Consider the following 14,409-nt stretch of genomic DNA (forward strand, 5'->3'; position numbering starts at 1 on the left):
AAGTTAATTAATGTCTAATTGATAATTTAGATAACATTTCAGGCCTAAAGAAAGACTTGTAATAAGCAGATTTTGCTCTTGCATAATGCATGTTTAAGTAATTATCAGAAAATCATTAGAATTTGTTTGGCTTTTATAAAGTTCTGCCCATATGCTAACGTTTAGTACACGAAACATTTAATATCATGGATTTGGCTGTTCAAGTTATCAAAATTCAACGAAAATCAATATACTTGTTCGTCTCAAGACCTTAAACTCTGCGTATCAATCTGAAGTCAAGCGGATGATAACTTTAGCCTCTTAGAGCGTCACAAGAATTTGGAATTTAGCATTTGGAAATTGGAATGAGCCTTCTGGGCTTTCGTACTGTACTAGATTTACGATCTATGTTCGCGCATTGGTTGGATAACCGAGACTTCTACTTTCCCTTTTTCCCCCTTTTGCATGGCGATTTTTGTTGACTTTTTGGTGTAGAATCGAAGAAAAGGGTTTGAAAATACATTTTCTACCAGGTTTTGGTGAATATTCATGATTTTGAGGCGGAAGGATACAAGACTTGAGAGATTGGTTAGGTTGAAATGTAGGGTCCAAAATTGCATGTTTTCTTGTCTCTACTTCCAGCTTGTGTATCTCAAGTTTTCCATGGTGAGCCTCATACGTGCTTTTGGGCAAGAGGTTGCCACATGTTGCTCCATCTGTGGTAGAAAGCGTTCTACCCAACGAAAATTTGGGAAAAAGTTAGAGCCCGGTCTAAGAGACGAGAATTAACATTAAAGTCAATGGGCAAATGTTTAGTGATCTGTGGCCGGATGCGTTTGACACAAAGAATCATGCGCGGTAAACTCAAGTAAACTTCCGTTGTTTAGAATCGATCAATCGATCGCACTGCAACTGAATCTGAAGTTGATGTCGCAGGGCCTGTTACAGCATATTATTTACGTTTTCTTGGCATAAATGGCATCTACATTATAATTCAAGCGATGTTAAATTATTTTCGACATCTCGTAGCCCTGCATTTTGTTGTCTATTTGGTAACACAATGTACAGGCCATGTACGATTCGTCTGCCCCCGTCCACAATCCCCACGTTCTGATGTATTTCAACAGGTGAGTAGTGTGACTGTGTGAGATTATTTCATTTGTAAATGTAACCCACACACTTATTACCCTTGTAATTGACCTAAACAAAAACAACATTATGCACGACAATAATATATTTACATAAATATAGGCATGCTAGAACTCTTGTTTATAAAATAGTAGGGACAACTAAGCGACTAGTACTAGGGTAAGGGTGCATCGACTCACACGCAGACAGCTAAAATTTGCTATTGATCTATTAAAGTTACAATTTCATATTTTTAAGTTATATTTTTAAAATGTATTAAAGGAGCTAAATCGCTAACATTTGGGACCTAGAAATTCACAAAAGTGGGTCACAACGCATATAATACTGTAATATGAATGTATATAAACTGATTTACATTTAATGGTTTCCGTTTTTACTCCAATTTCAAATCAGTTATGTTCGGCGAAATAAGTCAACAATCTCAATCGAGTGCAAATTTCTAGCGTCTAGTTATTCTAGTCTACATAACTCCATTTGATTTGGTGCAATGTGTCTAGCCTCGTCCCTCAATACAACTGGGGCTGAAGCGCATTATGGTACACGATTCGTGTACCAATGTTAAAAAAATTATTTTATCTTAAATATCGGATATCAGAAGCTCATCTTTTCCCGGTAAGTTTACATCATCAATGTTGATTTAAATTGACCAATAATTCGTGTTTTCGATGTCGAAGATTTTGGAGGATTTTGAGTTACGGACTTAGGTCCTTTAAAGGGACAATAACACTCTTGCTGGCTTGAAAGCTCCAGAAAATAAATAATATCTCTATCAAGTATATATACTAGATGTTTAAGTGTCCTACCTGTTGTGTAAATTATCCATTACATCCTATTTTACTTGTCCAGAGGGTTCGAAAATATTTATAAATCAAAGTTTCATTTGAAAAGGTTTACGTTAGACGTTTCAAACCATTATGTTGAATTTTTCAAAATTTTTAAATAAGGTGTGTTAAGATGAAATTTGTATCATCAATTAATTGAAATATTCTAAAATAGTACAATTTGTTGACCAGAATAAAGATTGGGACATATTATTCAGTTACAACAAGAGTGGTATTGAGCCTTTAAAATAAAGCCCTAAAATAGATGGTATCTATAAACAGTCCTACCTTGATATTATAATCCTATTAATCCTATAATTCACTATTGCCAGTTGAGAAATTGGCAAAATATCATTTTCATCTTCAAATTCAAACGTTTGAAGATAGCTATTCCATGGTGAGGAATAGGAAAACAAGGGAGGTAATTGGGAGGTAACTGTGTTATTATTTCCGGTGTGAAGATTTTTAAGTGTGAGAAAGATAACTTATGACCGTATAGAGTTGACAACCTATTGAGCAAAAGACATAGAAATAATTATGTTTTGACTTTCTTAGAAAATATGAAATTGTAACTTTAAAACTATTAAAATTGAACACGCCACAGCGAATGTGCATGCTTCAGTCACTAGTCCCAAACTGATTTTGGGCTAGAAATGCAGTTCAAGAATAACCAGCAGTATAGTCAATGAGGCTATATGAATAAAATAGCCATCACACGTTCTATTTTAGTAACGTACCTCTACAGTACCAGTTCCCGTGATCGTTGAGACTTGAAATTTTCGAGGGATGTTAAGGGGGACCTATTGACTATTAAACCTTAAAGCTGTGAAATATCTATTGTTAATTGCAAGTTAATTAAAATGACAAAAATTGTCACAACACCTAAAATGAGGGGGTCCTCAAAAAATCTTTCACAACACCTTCAGTGCCTTTATTTTGGTGTCTAAACGGGGTCCGACTGATCACCGGAATTCACTTACAATCACCGGATTCCTCCCACAAAACTAATTTATTTTAAATGCATAATACATAATAATATAAAAAATAACTATTTTGATCTCTCCACAGATCTGATGAAGGCGCTGTAGGTGTATTTATTTGAAAGACTACTGGAATTCATTTCAAATATTTGCATCATGATTATGATAATGTAGAGCGTGTCGAATTACCAAATAACTCCAAAAATGTTGACTCTACTGTGGCAACACAAAATAAGAATTTAGTTGAATTTAAGAAGCCTCACTGCTTTGTGTCCAAAACCGGAGGTTCATGAGAGATAACATAACTCGTGTATAATGTGATTTTTGTTGACAAGAAACTAATGAATACTTTTGTTGGAATTCATTGTAATGTATTGTAATTTGTGATTGATAGTTTATTAAAACAGTAATTATATGCATGAAACATTATGGTATATATAGTGCAATAAATAATACAATAGCTATATTTATTTATTTATAATATAATTGCAAATTGTGTCTATTGTCTCTTTCGGTCATCAACAATCGACATCTTAACTTGTTTTCAAATAAATAAATGAAATCAATTTAAATAAGTACCGCTGACAATTAATTGTCTCTGCTTAGAGTATTCAAAAATCTGTTATCTGTCAATAATTTATTTATAGAAGTAGGTAGATGCAACAGTGTTGTTAGAAATAACAGATCTTGTAAATTTTGGGATAATGATGAGGTAAAGATGAATACCTTTTTGTATTAATAGATTAGCTAAGATAATAAAAATGAAAATAAGACAATCTGTCTACGATATCACCTTGGGTGGAAGCGGACGTTAAACACTAAGAACAACAACATACCAGACGAATAACAATATGTATCACTTGATATTCCATCAAAATAACAGGTCAAGCAGCTGAAGGGAATAGAGGAATGTTCTCGAAAAAAGTTAAACTCCAACTCAGTCAATATTGTTTCTATGATTAGTTCCTGTCTATGATTAGAGACAGTCAACAAAAGGGCCCTGTCAACAAACAGGTTAAACATAAATCTGAACTTCCACTGCAAATTAATTATTAAAATAACTACTGAACAAGTCGGTATTGATTTAAATAATAATCAGTAAGGATTAAGCTGAAATTTTGCGTCTCGTTAGTGGTATACAAGACAATACACAATTAACAATCTGGACTGCTTCATGCATCATGCTACAACGGATTATCTATGAAAATATCCAAACCATTATTGATGAGACCTTATTTGATTGGCTTATTATTACCAAGTTAATTTTCGAATAAACTTAGCTCATCTACATGTACACTGAGAACGTTTTGCTCCACATTCGAGAAATGTTCGGTTTGACATTTTACCTGGATTACTGCTGTGTTCTAATCATATTGTGTTTCCCGAGTTGACCATCTGGAAATATCCTTTTACAGTAGATACATTCATTAATGCAAAATATAAGTAAATACAATTGTCTTGGGGCGAATTCCTATAGCATTTCAGGCCTGAAGAAAGACCTGCAATTGTGCAGATTTAGCTCTTGCTTAATGTATACATGTTAAGTTTGACCCAAAAAGATAAATTTAAGAAGAAATTAAAAGTCGTTTGATAAACTTTAACATATTGTAGGCCTATTTGATAAAATATGGTTTTACAGTAAATAAAAGAAAAATTTTGAATGCCATGCCCACTTTTAGTGGAATTTCACAGTATGTAGACATAGAACTATTACTATTCTATTTCAGTAAAGTACCTCTACCAGTTCCCGTGATCATAGAGACATTTTCAGGGGATGTTCAGGGAAACTAGCCATGACCTCACATCAAATTTCAGCCGAATCGGTCAATAACTTTATATTTTACCGACCTTTAGCTTCTGAAAAAACTAAATAAAACTAGAAAAAAGTCTGAACAATGAATTGCTGTATAATTAATGGAAGGTCGTGATAACAGGATGACCTATGTACGGAACTTTAACTGTGTACATGTATTTATTGCTAGAAATACTCCCTCGGATTAACTGGCGTTCATAGTAATGGACGATCGATTTAAAAGGCCGCAGGGGGTGGTGCAAAAGTGCAATAGCGCCAGTAAAGTTCGATGATGGCCTTTTAAAATGGTTACAGGTGAAGGTCGTAAGTCAAAGTCAAATACCAGGTATCCAAAAACTGAATTTGAAAGTTTGAGTTGAGTCTACTGTAACACGACCTTTACCAACGAGTTTAATTCAATTATCTTTCTGAAGCGCAAATCCTCTGCTTTTACCTCGAACATTAACCTTGATAATACAGCAACAAATATGGCTATGACATGCATAAACCAAAGGTCCCAAGCTCGATGGGAAGTTTGGACTCCTGGTCAAAGTCTAGGTCACGGTTGGTTGAGTTGGTTAGTATTGATTATTGGAGGTCACCATTACCTTCATATTGACCACACTCAATGACTTCCTTTCGAACACGGGACCTCTGAGTTGGCCGTTTTCTGACGAAGCAGTGTGTGACAGGACCCAGTTAAAGGTTGATTATCCAAGTCCAGATGATGGCCTTTTAAAATGGTTGCGGTGTGAAGGTTGTAAGTCAAGGTCAAATGTCAGTTTTCTGTAGCATGACCTTGATCCATTATCTTTTCTGAAGCGCATCATCTCTGCTTTCAAATAGAACATTAATCTTGATAATAAAGCAAGAAATATGGCCATGGCACCTATGAACACACATGCCCCAAGCTTGATATTCACACGTAAAGGCCAGTCTAACTAGTCAATGCAAAAGTGTTGTCCAATGTGTCGGAATCTGTCTTAGTGTCTTGTTATTCGAGTCTAAATAGTAAACAAACAAAATGACATCAATCGGATAAACGCATCTCTCGGCAGAAGCTAAAATATGGTAAAATAAAAAGTTATGGACCCATTCAGCTAAAATCTAATGTGAGTACATGGCTATACTGTAACCCAGGTATCATTTAATCTTGTGTATCTAGCACTAATTACTTTCACATTCGTTTAATATCCAATCTTTGTTTAAAAATTCATAAAAACTGTTTAAAATCACATAAATCATTGAATTTGTACTTCTGTCCAATTTAAAGCTGACCATTCAATTTTGATAATGAGTGTCCAATTAACAAGTGTTCAATGTATTTGCATGAATCCATACACCTAAATTGCATACGCCAAGCTCCTCACACAAAACTATAGTATAAAATAAACTTGTCAATGTTTTCCACTCTTGTAATGGAGGGGGCGGTGGTGTGTGTCTCTACCCCCCCCCCCCTTTCCATATTTACCTCCCAGGGCCTACTAACAAGCTCAAGCTTTATAAAGTAACTAAGTCTGTAACTCAATATCATCCAAAATCTTCGACATTGAAAACACGTTTTATTTGTCGGTTTAAATCAACATTGATGTTGTGATCTTACCGAGAAAAGATGGCCTTCTGATATCCAATATTTAAGACATAATAAACATTTTACAATTGGTACACGAATCGTGTACCATAATGCGTTTCAGCGCTATTTGTAATAAGGGATTCGAAAAACGAGGCTAGGCATATTCCACAAGTCCTGTCAAACAGTGACGCTATATTCTTATCTGGAGATCCTGCCCAATAAATACTATCGATGTAGACTGGAATAAACAGACACAAGAGATTGAAATTCGATTGAGAATACTAGCGTATTTCGCCGAACCTAACTGATTAGAAATTACAGTAAAAACAGAAACGATTGAATGTAAATCAGTTTATATACATTCATATTATATTATTGATTGCGTTGCAACCCATTTGTGTCAATTTCTAGGTCTCAAATATTAGCGACTTGGCTCCCATAAATACCTGTTCTGACAGTTGGGTGCTCCTATGTGTAATGCAAGTTTTGATGAAAGCCCAATCATTTAGGGTAAAAAAATTTTACAGGCAGACCATATTGTTTTAAAAACCTGAAAAGTATTTTGCAAAGGAATTGGAGTTAAGGCCTAGTGCCGTTATGAGTCTTATGACCGAAGTAGGGCTGTTGTGACCAAAATGGATTTTAGCCATTATGACCACATCCCTTGTACTGTAGCCAAATAGAAAAGGGCATGGAACTGTATCAGTAAATTTATTGGCATTTTTAATAATATCCCAGAAAGATCAGTTAGTAATTTAATATCAAGTTTTAAAAATTATGCAAATATGAATTATAATTTTTGTAATTTATTTTAGTTACCAAGTCACCCTTTAGATGGTCAATGTGGACTTGGTGGATCTGTACAGTTTGATCTAGAATATAAAGAAGTATCACCAGGCCCTTTTACAATCAGATTTGAAGAGACAGTTGTTCATAATGGTAAGTATCTTTCTTTTCTACTCTCTTCTTATGAAATGTGGTCGTATATTGTTGTCACCCAGTCAGTCTGTCCACAATTGCTTGTTGACACTCTAAAGTCATCTGATGGAATTAAAGTTTTTAAAACGTCCTGTCATGGGATGAAGCAGCTATTGATAAGTATTCAACAATTTCTGATAACTGTCAGGGTTATGTCCCTGGATCACTTTGAAAAAATCTTATGGACACACTAGAGACTAAAGTTATCTGATTAACTTGAGTTTGTTTTTTTTTATTAGAAATACTGGAGAAATTCTTTGGAAAACATCATTACGAAAGTATTCATTTGGTGACAACTAATTGAACAGCTCTAAAGAATTCAATATTTTTTTGTTGCAGTGTATATTGAAATATTAGATATGAAAGAGAAAAATTGTGTTTATTTTTCGTTTTAGCAAAAAGGCCAGAGTTTTGTGAAAAATTAAACTTTTTGCACAATTTAATAAACACAGATGCAGATTACCATATAAATATTTATATGTTTTGTAACATTGTCTGTAGAAGTATTCTTGTAGAAAATGAAAATAGTAGGAGGATTATGAATAACTTATTCCTCTTTCATTCTACAATGTACGTTTTTATTCTAAATTAGCTAATTACATATAAAGTGAGATGGACAAATGAAACCTGGCAATCTGACAGAAGTGTATTAAAATACATGGGTGGTAAATGGTCTGTCGATTGTCAACAGTTGATCATGCATAGAACATGAGGCCTGTAGGGGTCATACTGTAATAATTGATTTTAATGTGGCAACATTCCAGCTGGTTTTCAATTATCTAATTAAGTATAGACTTTTTGAGTTTTCCTGCTATATTTGGTCATGTCCTTTAACTTCGATTCACAAGCCTTTAAGGGGGGGTATATGGCTGAATGGTTAGCACGTGCACGCTGTATCATAAGGCCTGTCATTGAGTCAACTGGCATGGTTTTGAATCTCTGGTTGTACGTGACAAGGAGTAGGGTCGCCTGTCCAACCTTGTGGATTTTCTCTGGGTCCTCCGGTTTTCTCCCACAGCTAAAGACCCCTATGCGCAAGCGAATTATTGAAATAAAATTAAACCATATGTTAGTCCTGAAATGAACTAGTTTGTGTCGAGTGGCCCGTTAAACCCATCTCTCTCTCTCTCTCTCTCTCTCTCTCTCTCTCGATTCACAAGCAAAACATTACATAATCTGCTTCACACAAATTGCGTATGGTATATTAAACAGTACAGGAACATCTGACTTATTTATTAACTTATTTAAATTTTATTCTTTAAGTGACATTTAGTAACTAGGCAGATAAATGAAACAATAAACATACTTATGGAAACCGCTACAGATTTATTATGCGACGTTTCGAAAATGTTGAGAGAAAAAGCTTAAAAAAATTGAGAGAATACTCTTCGAAACTTTGCCTAAATAAATCAGTAGCTGTTTTCCAACTTATTTTCAAGATGTTACATGCATTGATAATGAAATTAAGTTTGCCAAATGAAACTGAAGGCACCCGATGGTAGCTAAGCACAAGGTCATCAGTATATCTCAAAGTTTTTAGCTACATTCTAGGGCCAGGCTATAGATGGAACCTATATGGTCATGAAGACTACCTTGGACACAGCTACTCATAAGGGGTTTGCACCTTTATCTAAGGAAATGGAATCGAAGTTGGTCTCTTATGTGCTTACTGATTTCGCACCTGTGCAAGACAAGCCTCTTATTTGGCAGAGAGAGAGAGCGAGACAGAGACCGGGACAGAGAGAGAGAGATTCTTGGCCACCTCTTGGGCTGATTTTGAATGTTAGAATGAGGTGCCCACTGTCTAATAAAAGTGAGAGCTTAATCCATAAAAAGGGAAGACTGAAGTTGAACTTAAAAGACAGAGCAGCTTTACATTGACTAAGGTTTTGTGTCTGTTGCCTTTAAAAAGCAAAGTTGTTATATTGTCTTAACCTGTAGACAAGAAATCTTATGTGTCAAACATAATATGAATTCAAATGTTTTTATTTTTCAGATTCACCATTTAGTATAAGTCTACATGAGTTTGACAACAATGAAACATCATGTTTATTATTAGATCATATACCACATAATAATGCTGCTACGGTCAGAAAACAATGTTTTGTAAGTTCAAATAAATAATGTTTATATTGATTTAAACCACATTTCTCTCTCTTGTCTAATTTATTTTTTGAATGCAGTCAAGTAGCAGACAAGTCTCTTGAATCTCTTTTGAAACCAAATATACCTATGCAAGTCGGTAGAGTATAAAATTCTTCGACTTAGATAATGATATGTACATTTATACCGTTCCATACTATCATGTTGTCCGGCTTTGACTTAGATAATGATATGTACATTTATACCGTTCCATACTATCATGTTGTCCGGCTTTCGATGTTCTACACCACTGACAAGGCCAACATCAGTATGTAACCAAGGACCTTGTTGGTGAGCTAGTGAGCCACTGTGGTTTCCTTGATATTAAATAGTATTGGTAACACTAATGGATTTCATAATAATCGAAAACAATCAGTTTGAAATAAATAAATAAGGACAATCTATTGATTCGAAAGAGTCACAATTTCTAGAAAATGGAAAGTACTTACAACAATCTAAAAATTGATCAGGGATTATGGCACTGGCTTGCTAACACGGCCTCAGGTTAATTTACGGTGTTGGCAGAGATATTTCCTTAGGATTGTCTGGCATGGTTTCCCCTTGGGGTGCAGGACAGAGGGCCTGGCAAGGAACAGGGTCTAGTCAAACTGTGAACACTATATATAAAAGCAGAAATTAAAAGGAATTGAAAGTATTCGTTCAAAACTAAGATATCACAGTAAACTGACAAATAGATCATATCAGCTATTAAATTCATTACATTCTTCAGGTTTTAACATTTTGATGCATTAGTTTAATATTCATTGGTACATATTACTTTTAGGTTTCATGGTATCCAATTGGTCATTGTAGTGAAAGTACCTATTATATAACGATTAATATACCAAACATCACCTGTAAAAAATGTTATCTACAGATTAAATCTATCCATGTACCTAATGGTAATCAAGGTAATAGATAGTAATTTATTTTTTTTTTTTTTTTTGAAAATCAGCATTATTCATCAGAACCTCTGTAGTCCATGGTGGATTGGATTTGAACAAAATAAAGCAATAAATAAACCATCAAAATATAAAAAAATCCCAATCTGAAGATGTTAACCTTATCCTGCCTCGAGTATGATAATCTGTTTCATATATTGATATTCGTTCTGAAGTTATTAATAATAGCTCTTGTGAATTACAGTTCAATTCAATACCCAAATAGTAGGCCTACTGATCAGACATATATACTGGCATAATTCTTCTTTTTTTCTTTTTTTTTTGAAAAGATAACAGATGTGGAGACAACAGCTCTTGTGAAGTGTATTATAGTTGTGCTAACATTCGTATTAAGTAAGATACAGAATTATTGCTAGTGTTGTTTGTTGATATTCTACTGTATATATGAAGCTCATAAACATGTTCATTTGTTCATGTGTATTTTTGAGACCTTTCAGACAAGACAATATTTTCCATGAAAAAAGACATTTGGCAAGGCTGCAAAAATATATATTGCAAAATTTATGAATGCATTTTGAATTAAATCATATATTGTATCGTCACTTATCACTACACACAGATCTTGCCATGTATGTGTGTATCAGGAATTACCAAACGTTACCATGAATTGGCTGATGATAGTCAGTTACGGTTGTTTCATGTTTGTAAAAGCTGATTGATAAAGACAGTGAATCGGTCACTATGGTATCATAAATCAATCTTCTTTGGCTTATTTAATTACTATAACTGTGAGTGAATTGTGTTTTTCTGAAAATATCAAATTTCTCATGGCTTAATCCATGCTAATATGTACTCAAATTGATTTTTTAACAAAATAAAAATATGAATCCCTAGCTTGGATTCGATTGAATATTTTTGTTTATACTGAATGTAAATTGAACCATTTTTGGGCATATATTTATATTGCTATTAGAGATTCAAATTTTACAATACTATAGTTTAAGAAGTCAATGAACTTGTCAGCTCTAATATAATCCTTGTGAGAATCCAAATACAGCCTTATTTGCTTAGAAATGCAAGCAATTAGTACATTTCTAGGTAATTGTTATTATATTCACGTAAATATACAAGCTGTCTGATTATTCATGACATAATTATTCAGTAAGTGATCTACTGATATCCTAAATTATTTTCAATAACTATAATCACGGATATGTGTTGCTGATGCCAATCACTATCAAACAATGTTTAACAAAATGTCATTATGAATATATTGTCTGAACAAAATATACTTATACAATACTTGTTTTGCAGGCCAACAGCTTCTGGTCATGGTAAAGGTTTGGAATCATGTCAGAAATATAGTTTCAATCTTTTAGGCATCTGGCCATATAGACCACAGAAATATTTTAAGGTAACACTTTTATTTTGTTCAGTGTGCACAATATTTTCAATATTTCTTAAAATGCAATCCATGATTAAATATGATATGCTTTCCACCAGTTTTCTACAATTCCTAGTTCACTTAATTAAAGGTGAAAACGGCCTAGAATAAATACAGTATTATGTTGGGATTAGTGGTGTACCGATATGACTACTATCTGTTTTTACTGATATCAGATGTTGACAATGGAACATATGGGTGATGCAGATGCAATTACCGATAGTGGCTCATCAAAGAATATTACACATTAATATGCCTCGAATGTCATGGTAATTGATGTAGATGTATGTCATTGTTAGTCAGGAAATGCATGGTACAGAGAATCAAAGACGAACACGATGTTTATTGAAGGAATAATTCGGTTACGCTTCCAACAGAGTTAAAAATACTTATCTGTTGCATGATTAATTAGTAAAGCAGGACAGTGCTTGAAACTAGGATTTTTCTATGACGGCACAAAAAATCTGAAAATGCCCTAGCTAAAATGAGATGTTATCTTAAACATACATTATGCAAGAGCTAAATCTGATTATTGCAAGTCTTTATTTAGGCTTCAGATGTCATAGAAATTATAAATTTGATCTTTATTTACACAAGCACAAAATCAACTCTGTAGACCCACGGATGGCTTGGATTCGGCTTGGATTTAAACAGGATTTCGTTGATTGATTAAATTTTTAAATGGCGTCGTAAGCGGAGATTAACCGTTATGTTGACGTCATACTCCCGGAAATTTTAGATCGAGGCTAAATGATAGAGTGTACGAAGCGAGGCCGCTGTTGAACGAGGCGGCATGTCAGTCAATTTGATTGAAAGTTTGATATATCCGGCCTTGATATTATGTTTAGTTGTGGTTAAAATGATAGTTTGGATGTCAGTATTATACGCTCTTTTGACACTTGCGTTTACAGAAAAATTGTAGAAATTGATAAACAGCCCCATTGGATCACTGTTTCCTATCTGTCTGCTTTGGGAGTTACGTAGGTCTACCAGTTACAGTACAAGAGTACACGCAGGCTAACAAGAAGTCGGGTATAATTATGCCTCATTGATTTGGTCCATTCCTTTCAAACTTTCGCTTCTTATTAAAAGTCTTATTTTTAATTTGTAGTAAAAATAAATGTGATACGAATTGAATTGCAACCCCGTCTCAAACCGAATATGCTAACGGTACCAAAGCCATTGAAAACGTTACTTGATAATCGAGATTATGTAGGTGGAGTTAACGCCTGTCAATCAAACGATCGGCCATTCTCGGAGATGGTGAAGAGAGAGTTGACTCCTATTTTTAGTCAAAAATTACAATTTGACTGAAATTTTGAATATATTCTTCTTTCATCATCTATTTTTGAACTGTTATAGCAAGAATGGCCAACTCTCTATTAAAATCTCCCATAATGTATCTTTAATAAAAGAAGTATTATCCATAACACATAACTTATACTATATCATAGTTGCCGACTGGATAATCAATGGTCAACAATCGGTCAATGGAGTTGGTTTCTATGACAACCACGCTCTACTCAGCACTGCCTGCAGTGGGTAACTAGAAACTGTTTACATGAGATGTTTTACTTTTATCATCCTTCTGTCATTTTGATGAGAATTCGGCCGAAATAGTACAAAATACTTTCCAAATTTTGTAAATTTGATTCTCTCAATTCATTATTGCGATTATTTTAAAAATAATCATGATAATGATTATTGAGAAAGGAGGCGATTATTTAATCGCCTGACCCAATAATTGCGCTTATTAATGTGTCAGACCGTTTATATTATATCTGCTTTTTCTTTTGACTTAACATGAGACAGTCACTTTGATTCCAATAAACTTACATGTGTTTTTATATTCCCACATTTTCATGTGGATGTATTATTCCAACGCCCCTGTCCATCCGGACGTCCATCCTCAATTTGTTTGTGGACACTCTACAGGTCACAATTTTTATCCGATTTTAACGAAACTGGAAATATAGGTCTATTCCAAAGATTTCTGTATCCTTTCGATATTGGCATGTATTGGACCATAACTTACTGGATTATGGCCCCTGATTGTATGAAAAATCACGTTTTTAGCTTATGGATGCTCTAGAGGTCACAATTTTGATCGGATTTTGATGAAACTTGAAATGCATGTTTATAACCCGAAGATCTTAGCTCCTTTCGATATTCATGCATATCAGATCGTAACTTCCTTAATTATGGCTCCTGATTGTACGAAAAATCACATTTTTAGCTTGTGGACCCACCAGAGGTCACAATTTGTATTCAATTTTAAAAAACCTTTAAATATATGATCATTACACATCAATGAAGGTTGTTTGAATTTCGTAAAAATGTGACCGAAACTGCTGGACAAAATGGTCGCTCCTTGTACGCATATAGTGTAAAGTATGTAATAGTGGGCGCTCTAGAATTCATAATTTTTATCCGATTTTGATGAAACTTGAAGTGTATATAATATTATCCAAAGGTACCTTTCGATATTTGCGCACATCAGACTATATCTTCCTGTTCTCGATATTGTGGTCCAAAGCAGAAAAGGATTTTACAATTTTTATCTTCAACAATATCGAAGTTTCCTGTGAGTATACGGTCATGAAACTTATCCTTAAAAGGAGAGTTAGCGTATTGACATGTTGTAAATTG

The 14,409-nt window shown here is 34.1% G+C and overlaps 1 protein-coding gene across 1 annotated transcript in view; it reads left to right on the forward strand.

The window, feature by feature from the left end:
* Window positions 1-877: 877 nt before the first annotated feature.
* LOC126822496 (uncharacterized) overlaps window positions 878-14,409 on the forward strand; it is a 40,689-nt gene continuing 27,157 nt past the window's right edge. The window contains exons 1-6 of the mRNA XM_050551421.2: window positions 878-1,106; window positions 7,110-7,233; window positions 9,269-9,378; window positions 10,199-10,325; window positions 10,646-10,709; window positions 11,631-11,730. Of these exons, the coding sequence (XP_050407378.1) occupies window positions 981-1,106; window positions 7,110-7,233; window positions 9,269-9,378; window positions 10,199-10,325; window positions 10,646-10,709; window positions 11,631-11,730 (651 nt within the window). The 5' untranslated portion in view covers window positions 878-980. The remainder of the gene's footprint in view (window positions 1,107-7,109; window positions 7,234-9,268; window positions 9,379-10,198; window positions 10,326-10,645; window positions 10,710-11,630; window positions 11,731-14,409) is intronic.

Source organism: Patella vulgata, chromosome 5 (genome assembly GCF_932274485.2).
Source record: "Patella vulgata chromosome 5, xgPatVulg1.2, whole genome shotgun sequence".
In the NCBI taxonomy this organism is placed as follows: Eukaryota; Metazoa; Mollusca; class Gastropoda; family Patellidae; genus Patella; species Patella vulgata.